Source organism: Thamnophis elegans, chromosome 6 (genome assembly GCF_009769535.1).
Source record: "Thamnophis elegans isolate rThaEle1 chromosome 6, rThaEle1.pri, whole genome shotgun sequence".
In the NCBI taxonomy this organism is placed as follows: Eukaryota; Metazoa; Chordata; class Lepidosauria; order Squamata; family Colubridae; genus Thamnophis; species Thamnophis elegans.
Window position 1 is genome coordinate 3,413,205 of NC_045546.1, and position 14,202 is coordinate 3,427,406.

Consider the following 14,202-nt stretch of genomic DNA (forward strand, 5'->3'; position numbering starts at 1 on the left):
CAGGTCTTAAAGGGGCACAGACTGGGGGCAGAGAATTCTGGGACTTGAAGTCCACAGGTCTTAAAGGGACAGAGAATTCTGGGACTTGAAGTCCACAGGCCTTAAAGGGGCAGAGAATTCTGGGAGTTGAAGTCCACAGGTCTTAAAGGGGCAGAGAATTCTGGGAGTTGAAGTCCACAGGTCTTAAAGGGGCAGAGAATTCTGGGACTTGAAGTCCACAGGTCTTAAAGGGGCAGAGATTGAGAAACACTGATTTAACCCAAAACAAAAACAAAAGGACACTTGTAAAAAGGGGAAAAAAAGAATGAAAGAAATTGCAATACCTTTGTCTCCGGGCAGGATGGAGCGATAAAAACGATCTCTCCTTTTCTTTTCTTCGGGGTTAGGAGGCAGGGGTTTCGAGCCATGGTTGAGGGTGCCGACATCTTTGCTGCTGGAGCAGATCATGGTGCTTGTATTCCGCATGGGAGGGGCTGGCGGCTTGTCTTCTGGGTTGAGGCCACTGTTGGACATCTTCAGCGGCAGCTACAGCTAGGATGGAGGAAAAAAGGACGTAAAACGAGGACCGAGCCAGGCAAATGCTGTACTTCCAACCGGCAGCGAAATTGGACAAAATGGGGAAGGAACTGCTGTTTCTCACACCCCCACAGGGTTTTAAAATATTTAAATGTGACTAACAAGTATTTCATTTTAACTTTGGGTGCTGGTGTTGTGGCCCGCCAGCAACCAGCGGATCTGGCGGCAGATTCGGACAGTGAGGAGGTTGGGGAGGAAAATGCGCCAGTCCTGGAGTCTGGGGAAGGCTCTGATGAGGGTTCTGTGTCGGAGGCAGAGAGGGGGCCAGGGCCGTCCGACAGTTATCAGCTGCCTTCAGAGTCAGACATCAGTGAGGCAGAAGAACAGCTGGAGCCTGTTCCCAGTGTGTGCATGCGCAGAGTTACCAGACGAAGGGAACAGCTAAAGAACAGGGGTCGACTTGAGAGTAAGGCCACAGGTGGATGATGAATGGGAATAAAGAGGAGCGAAAGGGGAGTGGAGTTTGCAGGAGTTCCATTCATGAGGGTGAAGATCTGTTCCTGACTTCTGGCCAAGGAATTGCTGCTACAGCGTGGCGTTTAGAAGATATCGGCCTGGCAGCTCTCCAAGCCCGATAAAGGTCTGTGGTTGTAAAATCTCATGAAAGACTGTCGGCCGGGACTTTGCTGGAGAGGAATTCCCTTTCACCAAAATGGCTGTGCATAACCTTATGGAGGCTTCCAGAGAGCTCCTGGGGGCTGGGGAGAGCAGAAATAAGCAAAAAACGGGCCATTTTTTTTGCCTCCCCCAGCCCCCAGCAGCACTCTATAAGCCTCCAGAAGACTATGCTTGAATTTGTTTGTCAAAAAAACACAGGTCCATTTTTGCAAAAAATGGGCTGTTTTTTTGCTCATTTCCCCCCTCCCCGGAGCACTCTGCAAGCCCCTCCCAAGGCTATCCATGCCTTTTGGGGGGGGGATGTGGGCCCGTTTTCGGGAGGTTTGCAGAGTGCAAAAACTTTTTCCCCCCTCTTGGAAAGCTCTTTAACTGATTGATGAGAATTACATTGATCAAGTGCTGTGCCAGCAGAAACACCTACCCATCTACTATATTTCTCTCTCTATCGCTCTCTCTCTCTCTCTCTCTCTCACACACACACACACACTCTTTATCTACCAACCTACTTACCTACCTACCTAACTACTCTCTCTCCCTACATAGCTATCTACTGTATTTCTCTCTCTCTCTCCCTTTATCTACCTACTTAACCACTCTCTCTCTCCCTCCCTACCTACTGTATTTCTCTCTTTCTGTCCCTCTCTATCCCTCTACCTACCTACACACATTCGCTCCCCCTACCTACCTAACTACTGTATCTCTCTCTCTCTCCCTTCATCTACCTAACTACTCTCTCTCCCTCCCTACTATATTTCTCTCTCTTTCTGTGCCTCTCTATCCCTCTACGCGCGTACCTACACACACACTCTCTCCCTATCTACTGTATTTCTCTCTCTCTCTCTCCCTTTATCTACCTACTTAACTACTCTCTCTCTGCCTACCTAGCTATCTACTGTATTTTTTTTCTCTCTCTCTCCTTCCCTTTATCTACCTACTTAACTACTCTCTCCCCCCCGTACCTACCTACTGTAGTTCTCTCTCTTTCTGTCCCTCTCTATCCCTCTATCTACCTACCTACTTTTTAAAAAAATGTTCCTCTTCAAAACCTTGTTGCGTCTTATACTCCGAAAAATTTGGTAGTTTTCAGGCTATTTTGGGGGCAAAAATGGCCTGAAAACGCCCCTCCAAAATGGCCAAAATACCAGGCATGCGTTCACTGGCCAGCTCGTCTTTCGGTTTCTGGAATGTGCACGCACCCATATGCATATACATTCCGATTTGGGCACTTGGTGCCAAAAAGGTTCGCCATCAGTGGGTTAAGATAATCCTGGCTTAGGGCGTCCCTGCGTCAGTCCTGAATGCAAATATTAATGGTGGCTTTGGCGCAATGCCATCCTTGCGCCCGTGCCAACATTGTGCCTGGTTGGCTGCCTGGCCAAGCCGCAGGATATCGGACAAGCATCGCTGTCTCGGTTTACCTGCCTTTAGCCTCTCTGAGTGAAGATCCGACCGATGAAACCTCCAGAATCCCCGTTTCATATCTGCCTATCCTGGCAAGGGCTTCCGTGCCTCAGTTTCTCTTTTCCTCTTTTATTGCCAAGGTTGGAAAGATGGATGCACATGTAGCACCTCCCTCAGAGAGGGCCTGCTGTTCGTGGCCTCATGTGGCAGCCATGCCTTCTCAGGACGAAATTTTAAATTAAGGAAATGTGCACAGCATGCCAATTTCCTTGTATTTCCTTAACTGGAATATTTATCTTTCTGGGATCAACAAGCAGATCCTGTTTCTTGTCTCCCTTCCTTCCCTCCCTCCCTCTCTTTTCTTTTCTTTTTCCTTCTTTCCATTTTAGTCATTGCTCTGTTTTCAGGGTTTATTTTTAAAAAGTGTTCCTTTATCTTCCTTCCTTTCCTTTCCTCCTTCCCTTTCTTTCCCTTCCTTCCACATTTTAGTCATTGCTCTGTTTTCTGGGTTTATTTTAAAAGGCTTTCCTTCCTTCCTTCCTTTCTTTCTTTCTTTCTATCTTTCTTTCTTTCCTTCCTTCCTTCCTTCCTTCCTTCCTTCCTTCCTTCCTTCTAGTCATTGCTCTGTTTTCTGGGTTTATTTTAAAAGGCTTTCCTTCCTTCCTTCCTTTCCTTCCTTCCTTCCTTCCTTCCTTCTAGTCATTGCTCTGTTTTCTGGCTTTATTTTAAAAGGTCTCCTTATCCAAACCCCCAAATTTCATTTTATTCCTTCTGATATTATCTATCTTGCTTTTTTTAAAAAACAAAAACATTTCAGCCATTGCTATTTTATGGGTAGATGACAAAGCAATTAAAAAAAACATTCCATTGTCCTACAATGTACACACAATAACTTTAATTCAGAAAGCACTCTTGTACATCACACTAAAGTTGTGGTGTGGCAGGGAAAGTCCTCTGCTGGGCCCAGAAGATCCAGGTTCTAGTTCTCCCTCAACTATGGAACTGTCCTACCTTGCAGGGTTTTCTGGGGGCAAGGGGGGGCGGAGAGATAGGATGCTACAAACATTGATCAACTGGAGTTCCTGAACAAGAAATGGGAATAAGAATATCACAAATTAATAAGTAAAATTAATGGTGTTAAGGGGTATTTTATCTATCTATCTATCTATCTATCTATCTATCTATCTATCTATCTATCCATCCATCCATCCATCCATCCATCCATCTATCTATCTATCATCTATTTCTCCTCATTTCTCCAATTCTCTATCTCTCCTCTCTTTTATCTCTCCATCTATCATCTACTGTATCATCCATTTCTCCATCCATCCATCCATCTATCTATCTATCTATCATCTATCTATCTATCTATCTATCTATCTATCTATCTATCATCTATCTATCTATCTATCTATCTATCTATCTATCTATCTATCTATCTATCATCTATCTATCTATCTATCTATCATCTATCTATCTATCTATCTATCTATCTATCATCTATCTATCTATCTATCTATCTATCTATCATCTATCTATCTATCTATCTATCATCTATCTATCTATCTATCTATCTATCTATCTATCTATCTATCATCTATCTATCTATCTATCTATCATCTATCTATCTATCATCTATCTATCTCTGCTCATCTATCTATCTATCTATCTATCTATCTATCTATCTATCTATCTATCATCTATCTATCATCTATCTATCTCTGCTCATCTATCTATCTATCTATCTATCTATCTATCTATCATCTATCTATCATCTATCTATCTCTGCTCATCTATCTATCTATCTATCATCTATCTATCTATCTATCTATCTATCTATCTATCTATCATCTATCTATCTATCTATCTATCTATCTATCATCTATCTATCTATCTATCTATCTATCTATCATCTATCTATCTATCTATCTATCATCTATCTATCATCTATCTATCTCTGCTCATCTATCTATCTATCTATCTATCTATCTATCTATCTATCTATCTATCTATCTATCTATCATCTATCTATCTATCATCTATCTATCTCTGCTCATCTATCTATCTATCTATCTATCTATCTATCTATCTATCTATCTATCTATCTATCTATCTATCTCTCCTCATCTCTCCAACTCTCTATCTCTCCTCTCTCTTATCTCTCCATCTATCATCTATCTATCTATCTATCTATCTATCTATCTATCTATCTATCTATCAATCATGATAAATATGAGTCGGCTGCCAAGGGTCTGAATGGTGATCATGTGACCATGGGGGAATGCTACGACGGTCGTAAGTGTGAAAAAATAGTGCTAACTCCCTGTTTTTCAGCGCCGTTGTAAGTACGAACAGTCCCTCAATCAAGGATTTTAAGTCAAGGAACACCTGTATAAAAGTTAAAGGTTTCCCTTGCACATCTGTGCTAGTCGTTCCCGACTCTAGGGGGCGGTGCTCACTCTACATTTCAAAGTCGAAGAGCCAGCGTTGTCCGAAGACGTCTCCATGGTCACGTGGCCAGCATGACTCAATGCTGAAAGGCGCACAGAACATGGTTTACCTTCCCAGCAAAGGTGGTTCCTATTTTTCTACTTGCATTTTTTACCTGCTTTCAAACTGCTCGGTTGGCAGAAGCTGGGACAAGGAACAGGAGCTCACTCCGTTACGCGGCGCTGGGGATTCGAACCTCCAAACTGCCGACCTTTCTGATCGACAAGCTCAGCGTCTCAGCCACGGAGCCACTGCGTCCCTTTTACTACCTGTATACGTTCTGCAATTTTACTACTTGTATGCTTTTTGCAATTCCCTTGATCTATCTTATTTTCCCCTCCAAATTTCTTTCAATTTCCCTCAGAGTTGAGCGAAATCATGGAAAGCAGAGACCACCGACGGCTGGCGGTAAAATGCAGGGATTTTTTTCAACCTCGCACAAATGGACACTAAAAGGAACACACACACAAAAAAACAGGGTAGAAATGCTACACGTTCCACCCATATAAAATTCATCCAAATTCCCCTTTTCCTTATGGGTGGGAGGGGGAAAATCTCATAAAAGCAGAGGGGCTTTGATGAAACCGAACGAGGTAGGGAAGTAAATGCCTGAGCCAGCACTCCTGCTTTCCAATTATCTGCATTTCCCCCAGAAGACCTCGTAAAAAAGGCGAGCATTTATAATTCATGGGAGTCTCGGCAAGCAGGCCTTTGTAGGATTAAGTCGGCATAAATTTCAAGGGAGGAAAAAGAACCAGGACGCCCATTAAGGAAGGAGTCAGGAAACCTTACGGAACAGAATACGGAATAGCAAGAGTTGGAAGGGACTTGGAGGTCATCTAGTCCAACCCCCCTGCTTAGGCGGGAGACCCTGAACCATTCCAGACAAACGGCTGTCCTCTTAAAAACACTTCGGTGATCGGCAAGATGCCGCCAAGGAAATTAAAAGAGGAGCGAAAAGGGAGTGGAGTTTGCAGGAGACCCTTAGTTCGCTTCATTGGTTCGTGACTCTCCGAGACTCCTTGCCACGTTCTGCAGATATGGGCCTGGAAGCTCTCCCAGCCAGATAAGGTCTTTGTGACTTGGAGGTCATCTAGTCCAACCCCCTGCTCAGGCGGGGCACCCTGCACCATTCCAGACAAACTTCTTAAAAACACTTCGGTGATCGGCAAGACGTCAGCTATAGGCTGGCCTCGACTTACAACCAAAACTGAGCCCAAAATTGGAAGTCAGAGAGCCAGTCTAGTGATTAAATCACCGGGCTAGAAAGCAGGGAGGTGGTGAGTTCTAGTCCTGCCTTAGGCATGAAAGATGACTTTGGGCCAATCGCTCTCCCTCAACCTAACCTACCTAACAGAATTGCTGGGGAAAATAGGAGGTTCGCGCCTTTGAGTTATTTGTAAAAATAGGGAGGATGTAAATCAATAAAAGAACAATTCAGTTCCTTTCCCTTCTTGCATTCCCAGCTCGGAAAGTGTTGTGGCCCGCCAGGACGCAGTGGCGGACAGTGAGGAGGTTGGGGAGGAAGATGGGCCAGTCCTGGAGTCTGGGGAAGGCTCTGATGAGGGCTCTGTGTCGGAGGCAGAGAGGGGGCCAGGGCCGTCTGACAGTGTTCAGCTGCCTTTGGAGTCGGACATCAGTTGGGCAGAAGAAGAGCTGGAACCTGTTCCCAGTGTGCACATGCGCAGAGTTGCCAGAGGAAGGGAGCAGCTAAGGAACAGGGGTCGACTTGGGAGTAAGGCCACAGGTGGACGGTGAATGGCCCCTCCCAGAGGAAATAAAAGAGGGAGCAACAGGGGAGTGGAGTTTGCAGGAGACCATTAGTTCACTTCATTGGTTCCTGACTCTCCGAGATTCCTTGCCAGGTTTTGCAGAGATCGGCCTGTCAGCTCTCCAAGCCTGATAAGGTCTGTGACTGTAAATCCTCCCTTGAAAGACTTTGCTGGATGTGAAGGAGCAGAATTCACAGTCAATTAATAAAAGGAATTTTTGTCGGGACAAGAAGTTTGCTTCATGCTCTTGGGAAGCCTCGGTCATAACAGAAAGGGCCAGGTTTCTCTAAAGCTCAAAAAGATCTAATATCTATAATATCAAAATAATTTGGCTTAGTTTTCATTCCCACCCAGTGTTTCTCAAACTTGGCAACTTTCAGAATGGGGTGGACTTCAACTCCCAGAATTCCTTAGCCGGTATGCTGGCTGGGGAATTCTGGGAGTTGAAGTCTTCCCATCTCAAAGCTACCAAGATTGGACCTAAATTAATCAACCAAGGAAAAAGCTTCTGCAGTAAAAATCAATCGCTTGATCAAAATTCAGACACTTGGTGATGAACTCATATTTACGACGGTGGCCGTGTCCCCGATCTCCTTTTGTGACCGTCCAACAAGCAAAGTCACTGGGAGAGCCCAATTCACTGTGACTAACTTAACGACTGCAATGATTCACTTAAGAACGGTGGCAAGAAATGGGGCCAAACTCGCATAACGACTGTCTCGCTTAGCAACGGAAATGTTGGACTTAATTGTGGTCATAAGTCGAGGACTACCTGTTGGTGAATTCTCCCCAGTCCCTATGTGTCACTTCTTCCAAACTGCACACAAAGAATGCGAGACTCAGCAAAAAAAATAAATTTAAAAAATCAACCCCCTCTTTATTTTCCTCCATCTCACCTCCAAAAACCCGCCCATTTAGCAGAAAAGCAAGTTTCTAGTCCCTCCCACCAGAGAGGTATGCTTGAGTGCCTCCGGACAATGGCGGTCAAAATCCAGGGGGAGAAGTGACCGCAGGCGAGTGTCAGCCGCTACCAGCAACTTCTCATCTCGGGGGATTAAAATTAGGGGCGTGAGGGGTTTGCAAAGTCACTGCGAATGCTAAATACATCCAATTAAAGACTTGTGGTAGCGCTGAAAGAACTCTGCTAAAACAACACTGTTCAAAGTTTTTCAGACCGTGGAATTTGTTAGTTTAAAAAAATAATTCTGGAATTCCTGATCCATTGTTTTTATGACGGAAAATTAACTACCTTTGAGAGAACTTTCTTTTTAAAAAAAAACATGGGAGATTATTTCAGAATAGGATGGAGTGGAGTAGAGCAGAACAGAGTCCAGAATAGGAAAGAATAGAGTAGAGTAGAGTAGAATATGGGAATAAGAATAGAATAGAGAGTAGAGTAGAGTAGAGTAGAGTAGAGTAGAGTAGAGTAGAGTAGAGTACAGTAGAGTAGAATAGAATTCAGAATAGAATAGAATATGGGAATAAGAATAGGATAGGACAGAATATGGGAATAAGAATAGAATATAGAATAGAATAGAATAGAATTCAGAATAGAATTCAGAATAGAATAGAATATGGGAATAAGAATAGGATAGAATAGGACAAAATATGGGAATAAGAATAGAATATAGAATAGAATTGAATAGAATAGAATTCAGAATAGAATAGAATATGGGAATAAGAATAGGATAGGATAGGACAGAATATGGGAATAAGAATAGAATATAGAATAGAATAGAATAGAATTCAGAATAGAATAGAATTCAGAATAGAATAGAATATGGGAATAAGAATAGGATAGAATAGGACAAAATATGGGAATAAGAATAGAATATAGAATAGAATAGAATAGAATTCAGAATAGAATAGAATATGGGAATAAGAATAGGATAGGATAGGACAGAATATGGGAATAAGAATAGAATATAGAATAGAATAGAATTCAGAATAGAATAGAATTCAGAATAGAATAGAATATGGGAATAAGAATAGGATAGGATAGCATAGGACAAAATATGGGAATAAGAATAGAATACAGAATAGAATAGAATTCAGAATAGAATAGAATATGGGAATAAGAATAGGATAGGATAGGACAGAATATGGGAATAAGAATAGAATATAGAATAGAATAGAATAGAATTCAGAATAGAATAGAATATGGGAATAAGAATAGGATAGAATAGGACAAAATATGGGAATAAGAATAGAATATAGAATAGAATAGAATAGAATTCAGAATAGAATAGAATATGGGAATAAGAATAGGATAGGACAGAATATGGGAATAAGAATAGAATATAGAATAGAATAGAATAGAATTCAGAATAGAATAGAATTCAGAATAGAATAGAATAGAATATGGGAATAAGAATAGGATAGGATAGGATAGGACAAAATATGGGAATAAGAATAGAATATAGAATAGAATAGAATAGAATTCAGAATAGAATAGAATATGGGAATAAGAATAGAATCTAGAATAGAATAGAATTCAGAATAGAATAGGATAGAATAGAATAGAATAGAATATGGGAATAAGAACAGAATATGGGAATAAGAATAGAATATAGAATAGAATATAGAATAGAATATAGAATAGAATATAGAATAGAATATAGAATAGAATAGAATAGTCTAGAATAGAATTCAGAATAGAATAGAATATGGGAATAAGAATAGAATATAGAATAGAATATAGAATAGAATAGAATAGTCTAGAATAGAATTCAGAATAGAATAGAATATGGGAATAAGAATAGAATATAGAATAGAATATAGAATAGAATAGAATAGTCTAGAATAGAATTCAGAATAGAATAGAATATGGGAATAAGAATAGAATATAGAATAGAATATAGAATAGAACAGAACTCTTTATTGACCAAGTGTGATTGGACACACAAGGAATTTGTCTGTGTTGCATAAGATCTCTGTATACATACAAGCAACCAGTGATAACCCATGATCATATTCATAAAATACATTCATCATAAATTATAAAATAGGACTGCTGTGGCGGGATTGCAGATACAGGACTTACAACAGTTAATTTAGTGACCATTCATTTTTTAAGCCTTTTCACACTTACGACCGCTGCGGCATCTCCATCTCCGTGTGATCAAAATTAAAACGCTTGGCAACTGACTCATATTAATGACGGTTGTAGCGTCCCGGGGGGGGGGGGAATCTTGTGATTTTGCGACCTTCCGACCAGTAAACTCAACGTGGGAAGCCAGATTCACTTAACAAACTTTGTTACTAACTTAAGAGCTGCAGCGATCCACTTAACAACCGTGGCAAGAAAGGTCGTAAAATGAGGCAGAAACTCACTTCACAGCTGTCTCGCTTCGTAACGGAAATTTTGGGTAGTCCTACGCTGAGGATTTCCCAAGCGGGTTTTCTTCATCGGCTTTAAGCTGACTAGGCGATTCTTAAATTGCCACCATGGATGCTTATTCTTATTTTATTTTGGTTTTTATTTTAATTTTATTTTGGCAATTAAAGGATCCTTCCAATAATCCCCGACCGATAAATCTTTGCTTTGGGGTGGCCATCAAAATAACATTTAGACCGACCTCAATTCCAAGGCAGTCCCCAGGGAGCAATATTGACTTCCATTGTAATGTCAGCCGCTGACCTCGAAGAAATCTCCTGCAATAAAATATTGCAGAAGCTTCTCCGACCAGTATTTTGGAGCAAATAATAATAGTCAGGCACCGCAGATCTTCTTTTTAATCTATTTCCAGATATACTTTTTTTTTTTATTGCCCGAGACCTCCTTTTTCGAAATTCATTTTCCTGCTTTCGAGTAGAAATGTTATTTGGGAGAATGAGAAGCTTTCAATCAGGAAATTGGCCATCCCGATCAGAATAACCTGCATTTTATTAGGGGCTATTTTTAAAGAGCGATCAAGTTCACGGTATAAATAAATGTGCCATCCTCAGCCAAGCCTTCTAAGATTACAGCTGCGCCGGGAGGTCGAGCGAACGCACGCAGGCCCATTTCAGAAATAAAACTGTCCCTTATGAAAAAACTACATCGGAGAACTATAAACCTGAACGTTTTTAGTTTGCTTTCAAAGTCTGGGATCGCACCACTTTTCCCCCCGAGATCCAAAAAAAGCAAGATTTTTAATCAAGTCGAAAGCTCTCCAAATTGATGCGAAGAACGCATTTCTGTAGGCAATTTTTAAAAAAAGCTTCTTCTGAATTCCCTCTTACGTGAGACCCGGGAGTTTTGTTCACACAACCGGCTTCGCCAATTCTGTTAAGAACGAGGGGATTGCAAGCCAAACCAGGTTTTAAACCTGGTTAACACGACCCTGTTCTGGTGGTTTAGCCAGGGATGCGAAAGGCAAAGGAGTGAAAGTTGAGTGGCCGTATAATTATTTTCAATTATTTTCAATACTCTGTTTTCTCTTCAGATCGTATAAATCTCTTGCCCCTTTCAATAAATAAATAAACAAGATAAATAGAAGAGATTAACAGAGTTGAAAGGGACCTGGGAGGTCATTTAGCCCAGCCCCCTGCCCAAGCAGGAGACCCTACACCATTTCTGACAAATGGGCAGGCCAATCTCTTCTGGAAAGCCTCCAGGGATGAAGCTCCCACAACTTCTAAAGGCAACTTCTGTTCCATGGGTTGATGGTTCTCACTGTCAGGAAATTCCTCCTTATTTCCAGGTTGAATCTCTCCTTGGTCAGTTTCCATCCATTGTTCCTTGTCTGGCCTTCGGGTGCTTTGGAGAATAGTTTGACCCCTTCCTCTCTGTGGCAGCCCCTCAAATATTGGAAGATTGCTGTCATGTCTCCCCCTGGTCCTCATCTTCACTAGACTAGCCAGGCCCAGTTCCTGCACCCGTCCACTGTATGTTCGAGCCTCCAGTCTCCTAATCATCCTTGTTGCTCTTCTCTGCACTCTTTCTAGAGTTTCAACGTCTTTTTTATAATGTGGTGGCCAAAATTGGATGCAGTACTCTAGGTGTGGCCTTACTAAGGCTTTGCAGGGTGGTGTTAGCAACTCCCTTGATCTCGACTGTATAGCTCTGTTAATGCATCTTAGGATTGCGTTTACTTTTTTGGCTGCCGCCGCACACAGATGGCTCATATTTAACTGGTTGTTCACTAAGACTCCAGGATCCCTCTCATAATACGGTAAATATGAATAAATACATAACTCTCTCATAATAAATCAATAAACCTGCCTGTTTACTTTATTGATTGCATGCACGTGGGAATGCAGAAATAGCTCCTTCCAATAACCAGGTCAATTGGATTATGGGAAGGCAGCCAAATTGTCCCATTGGGGATTGGTTGAACATTTCGGTCTAAGATTGAAAATATGGTCCAGCCAAAACTTAGGATACTTGCAACTCCTAACCACGATCTTACAGGTGTCTGGGAGAAGCTATGATGACATCACACATGCTATGATGTCATTGTACAGTTAGTCCTTGACTTACGACCACAATTGAGCCCAAAATTTCTGTTGCCAAGGCGTTAAGTGGATTCTGCGCCATTTTACGATTTTCCTAGCCAAAGTTGTTGAGTGAATCACTACCGTTGTTAGTCACACGGTCATTAAGTGAATCTGGCTTCCCCGTGCTTGTCAGAAGGTCGCAAAAGGGATTCATAAATGTAAGCAAGCTGCCAAGCATCTGAATTTTGATTGCATGACCACCGTCGTAAGTGTGAAAAACGGTCACTATTTTCACTGCTCTTGTAAGTGACCAGTTAGCAACCATTCAAAGTTACAGCGGCACTGAAAAAAGTGACTTATGACTGTTTTACACACTTACGACCATTGCTGCCTTTTGACGTGATCAAAATTCAGATTCACTTGAAAATTCACTTAAAAGCTCAAAATTCTCTTAACGCCTGTCTCCCTTGGCAACAGAAATTTTGGGCTCAATTGTGGTCGTAAGTCAAGGACTATCTGTACAATGACATCATAGCATGTGTGATGTCATCGCAGCTTCTCCCAGACACCTGTAAGACCTTAGTAATAATCACGTTACTAACTGAACAACTGCAGTGATTCGCTTAACAACGGTGGTGAGAAAGGCTATAAAACGGCCCCAAATTCAGTTAATTGCCTCGCTTAGCAATGGAAATTTGGGGGCCTCCAAACAATGGCTCCCAACCTGAATAATTAAAAGAACTTTAAAGAACTCTTAAGAAAACTTAAAACTTAAAAGAACTCTTGAGCCAAGAATAAGAAAAAAGGTGGAAAGGCAAAAAAAAAATAATGGACAAAAATACATAAATGGTTAGAAAAAATGTTAAAGCAACACAGACTCTAAGCCACAAATATTTCTGTTAGGCCTAGTACCTGAAAAATAGGATAAAGGGAATATATATTTAATATCACATGTCTTGACGGCAGCAAGAATTGTACATGCGCGACATTGGAAAAACAAGGAAGCCCCCAGAGAAGACGATGTGGTTAAAAAAATACTAGATTGGGCAGAAATGGGTAGGTGGGCATTCAAGATAAAAAGATACAGAATACTTATCAAACATGGGACTTATTCTACCAATGGTTGGATAATAGATGTGGAAATCAGAAAGTGGAAAAATACTATTATGTATGTTTTACGTTTAATATATTATTATATTATATACTATTACATAAGCAAAGTAACTCAGACAATACGCTGTTCGTAAAACATGTATATTAAGGAAAATATATAAATAAACTGGTTTTATTTTTTTTTAAAAGAGCGGTGTTTCGAACTCGAGACACTCAAGATCAGCTGGGAAAATTCCTCCTGTAATCCTCAAAGACCCCATTCATGCACAGACATCTGGAAGAAGCCATGATGACATCATTTCTTTCCCCCCTTCTACAAGCCACATCAATCCATTATCAGTCACTGACGTTTCTTGGTGGGAGATCATCACATGCAGTGCATCGCGCATGACAAACAAATTTGCTTAGAGGAAACACAGAGAACATTTCTTTCATGGGATCACATGGGATCTCACAAAGCCACTTTCCATGTTGAGGATCAGTTGACTTACCACTTCCCACAGAATCCGTGAGGAAAACGGGGTTGAATTAGCAAGCAGAAAAAGCAGAATCGCTTGATAATGCCAGGAAAGGTTGTCTGTATCGGATACAGACAGTCCTTGACTTATGACCATCTCCTAGCAACCGTTTGACGTTATGACAGACCCCTCCACCTCCACCAAAAATACAGGTGGTCCTCCACTATATGACCACAATTGAGGCACAGGTTGACGCGAGACGTTTGCCGAGTGAATTTTGCCCCATTTTTTGACTGTCCTCGTCGCAGTTGTTAAGTGAATCATTGCCGTCATTACATTAGTCACACGGTTGT

The 14,202-nt window shown here is 41.4% G+C and overlaps 1 protein-coding gene across 1 annotated transcript in view; it reads right to left on the minus strand.

The window, feature by feature from the left end:
* The window catches only part of PAK1 (p21 (RAC1) activated kinase 1), a 77,045-nt gene that overhangs the window by 48,054 nt on the left and 14,789 nt on the right, over positions 1 to 14,202 (minus strand). The window contains exon 2 of the mRNA XM_032220246.1: positions 324 to 531. Coding sequence (XP_032076137.1) covers positions 324 to 513 — 190 coding nt within the window. The 5' untranslated portion in view covers positions 514 to 531. The remainder of the gene's footprint in view (positions 1 to 323; positions 532 to 14,202) is intronic.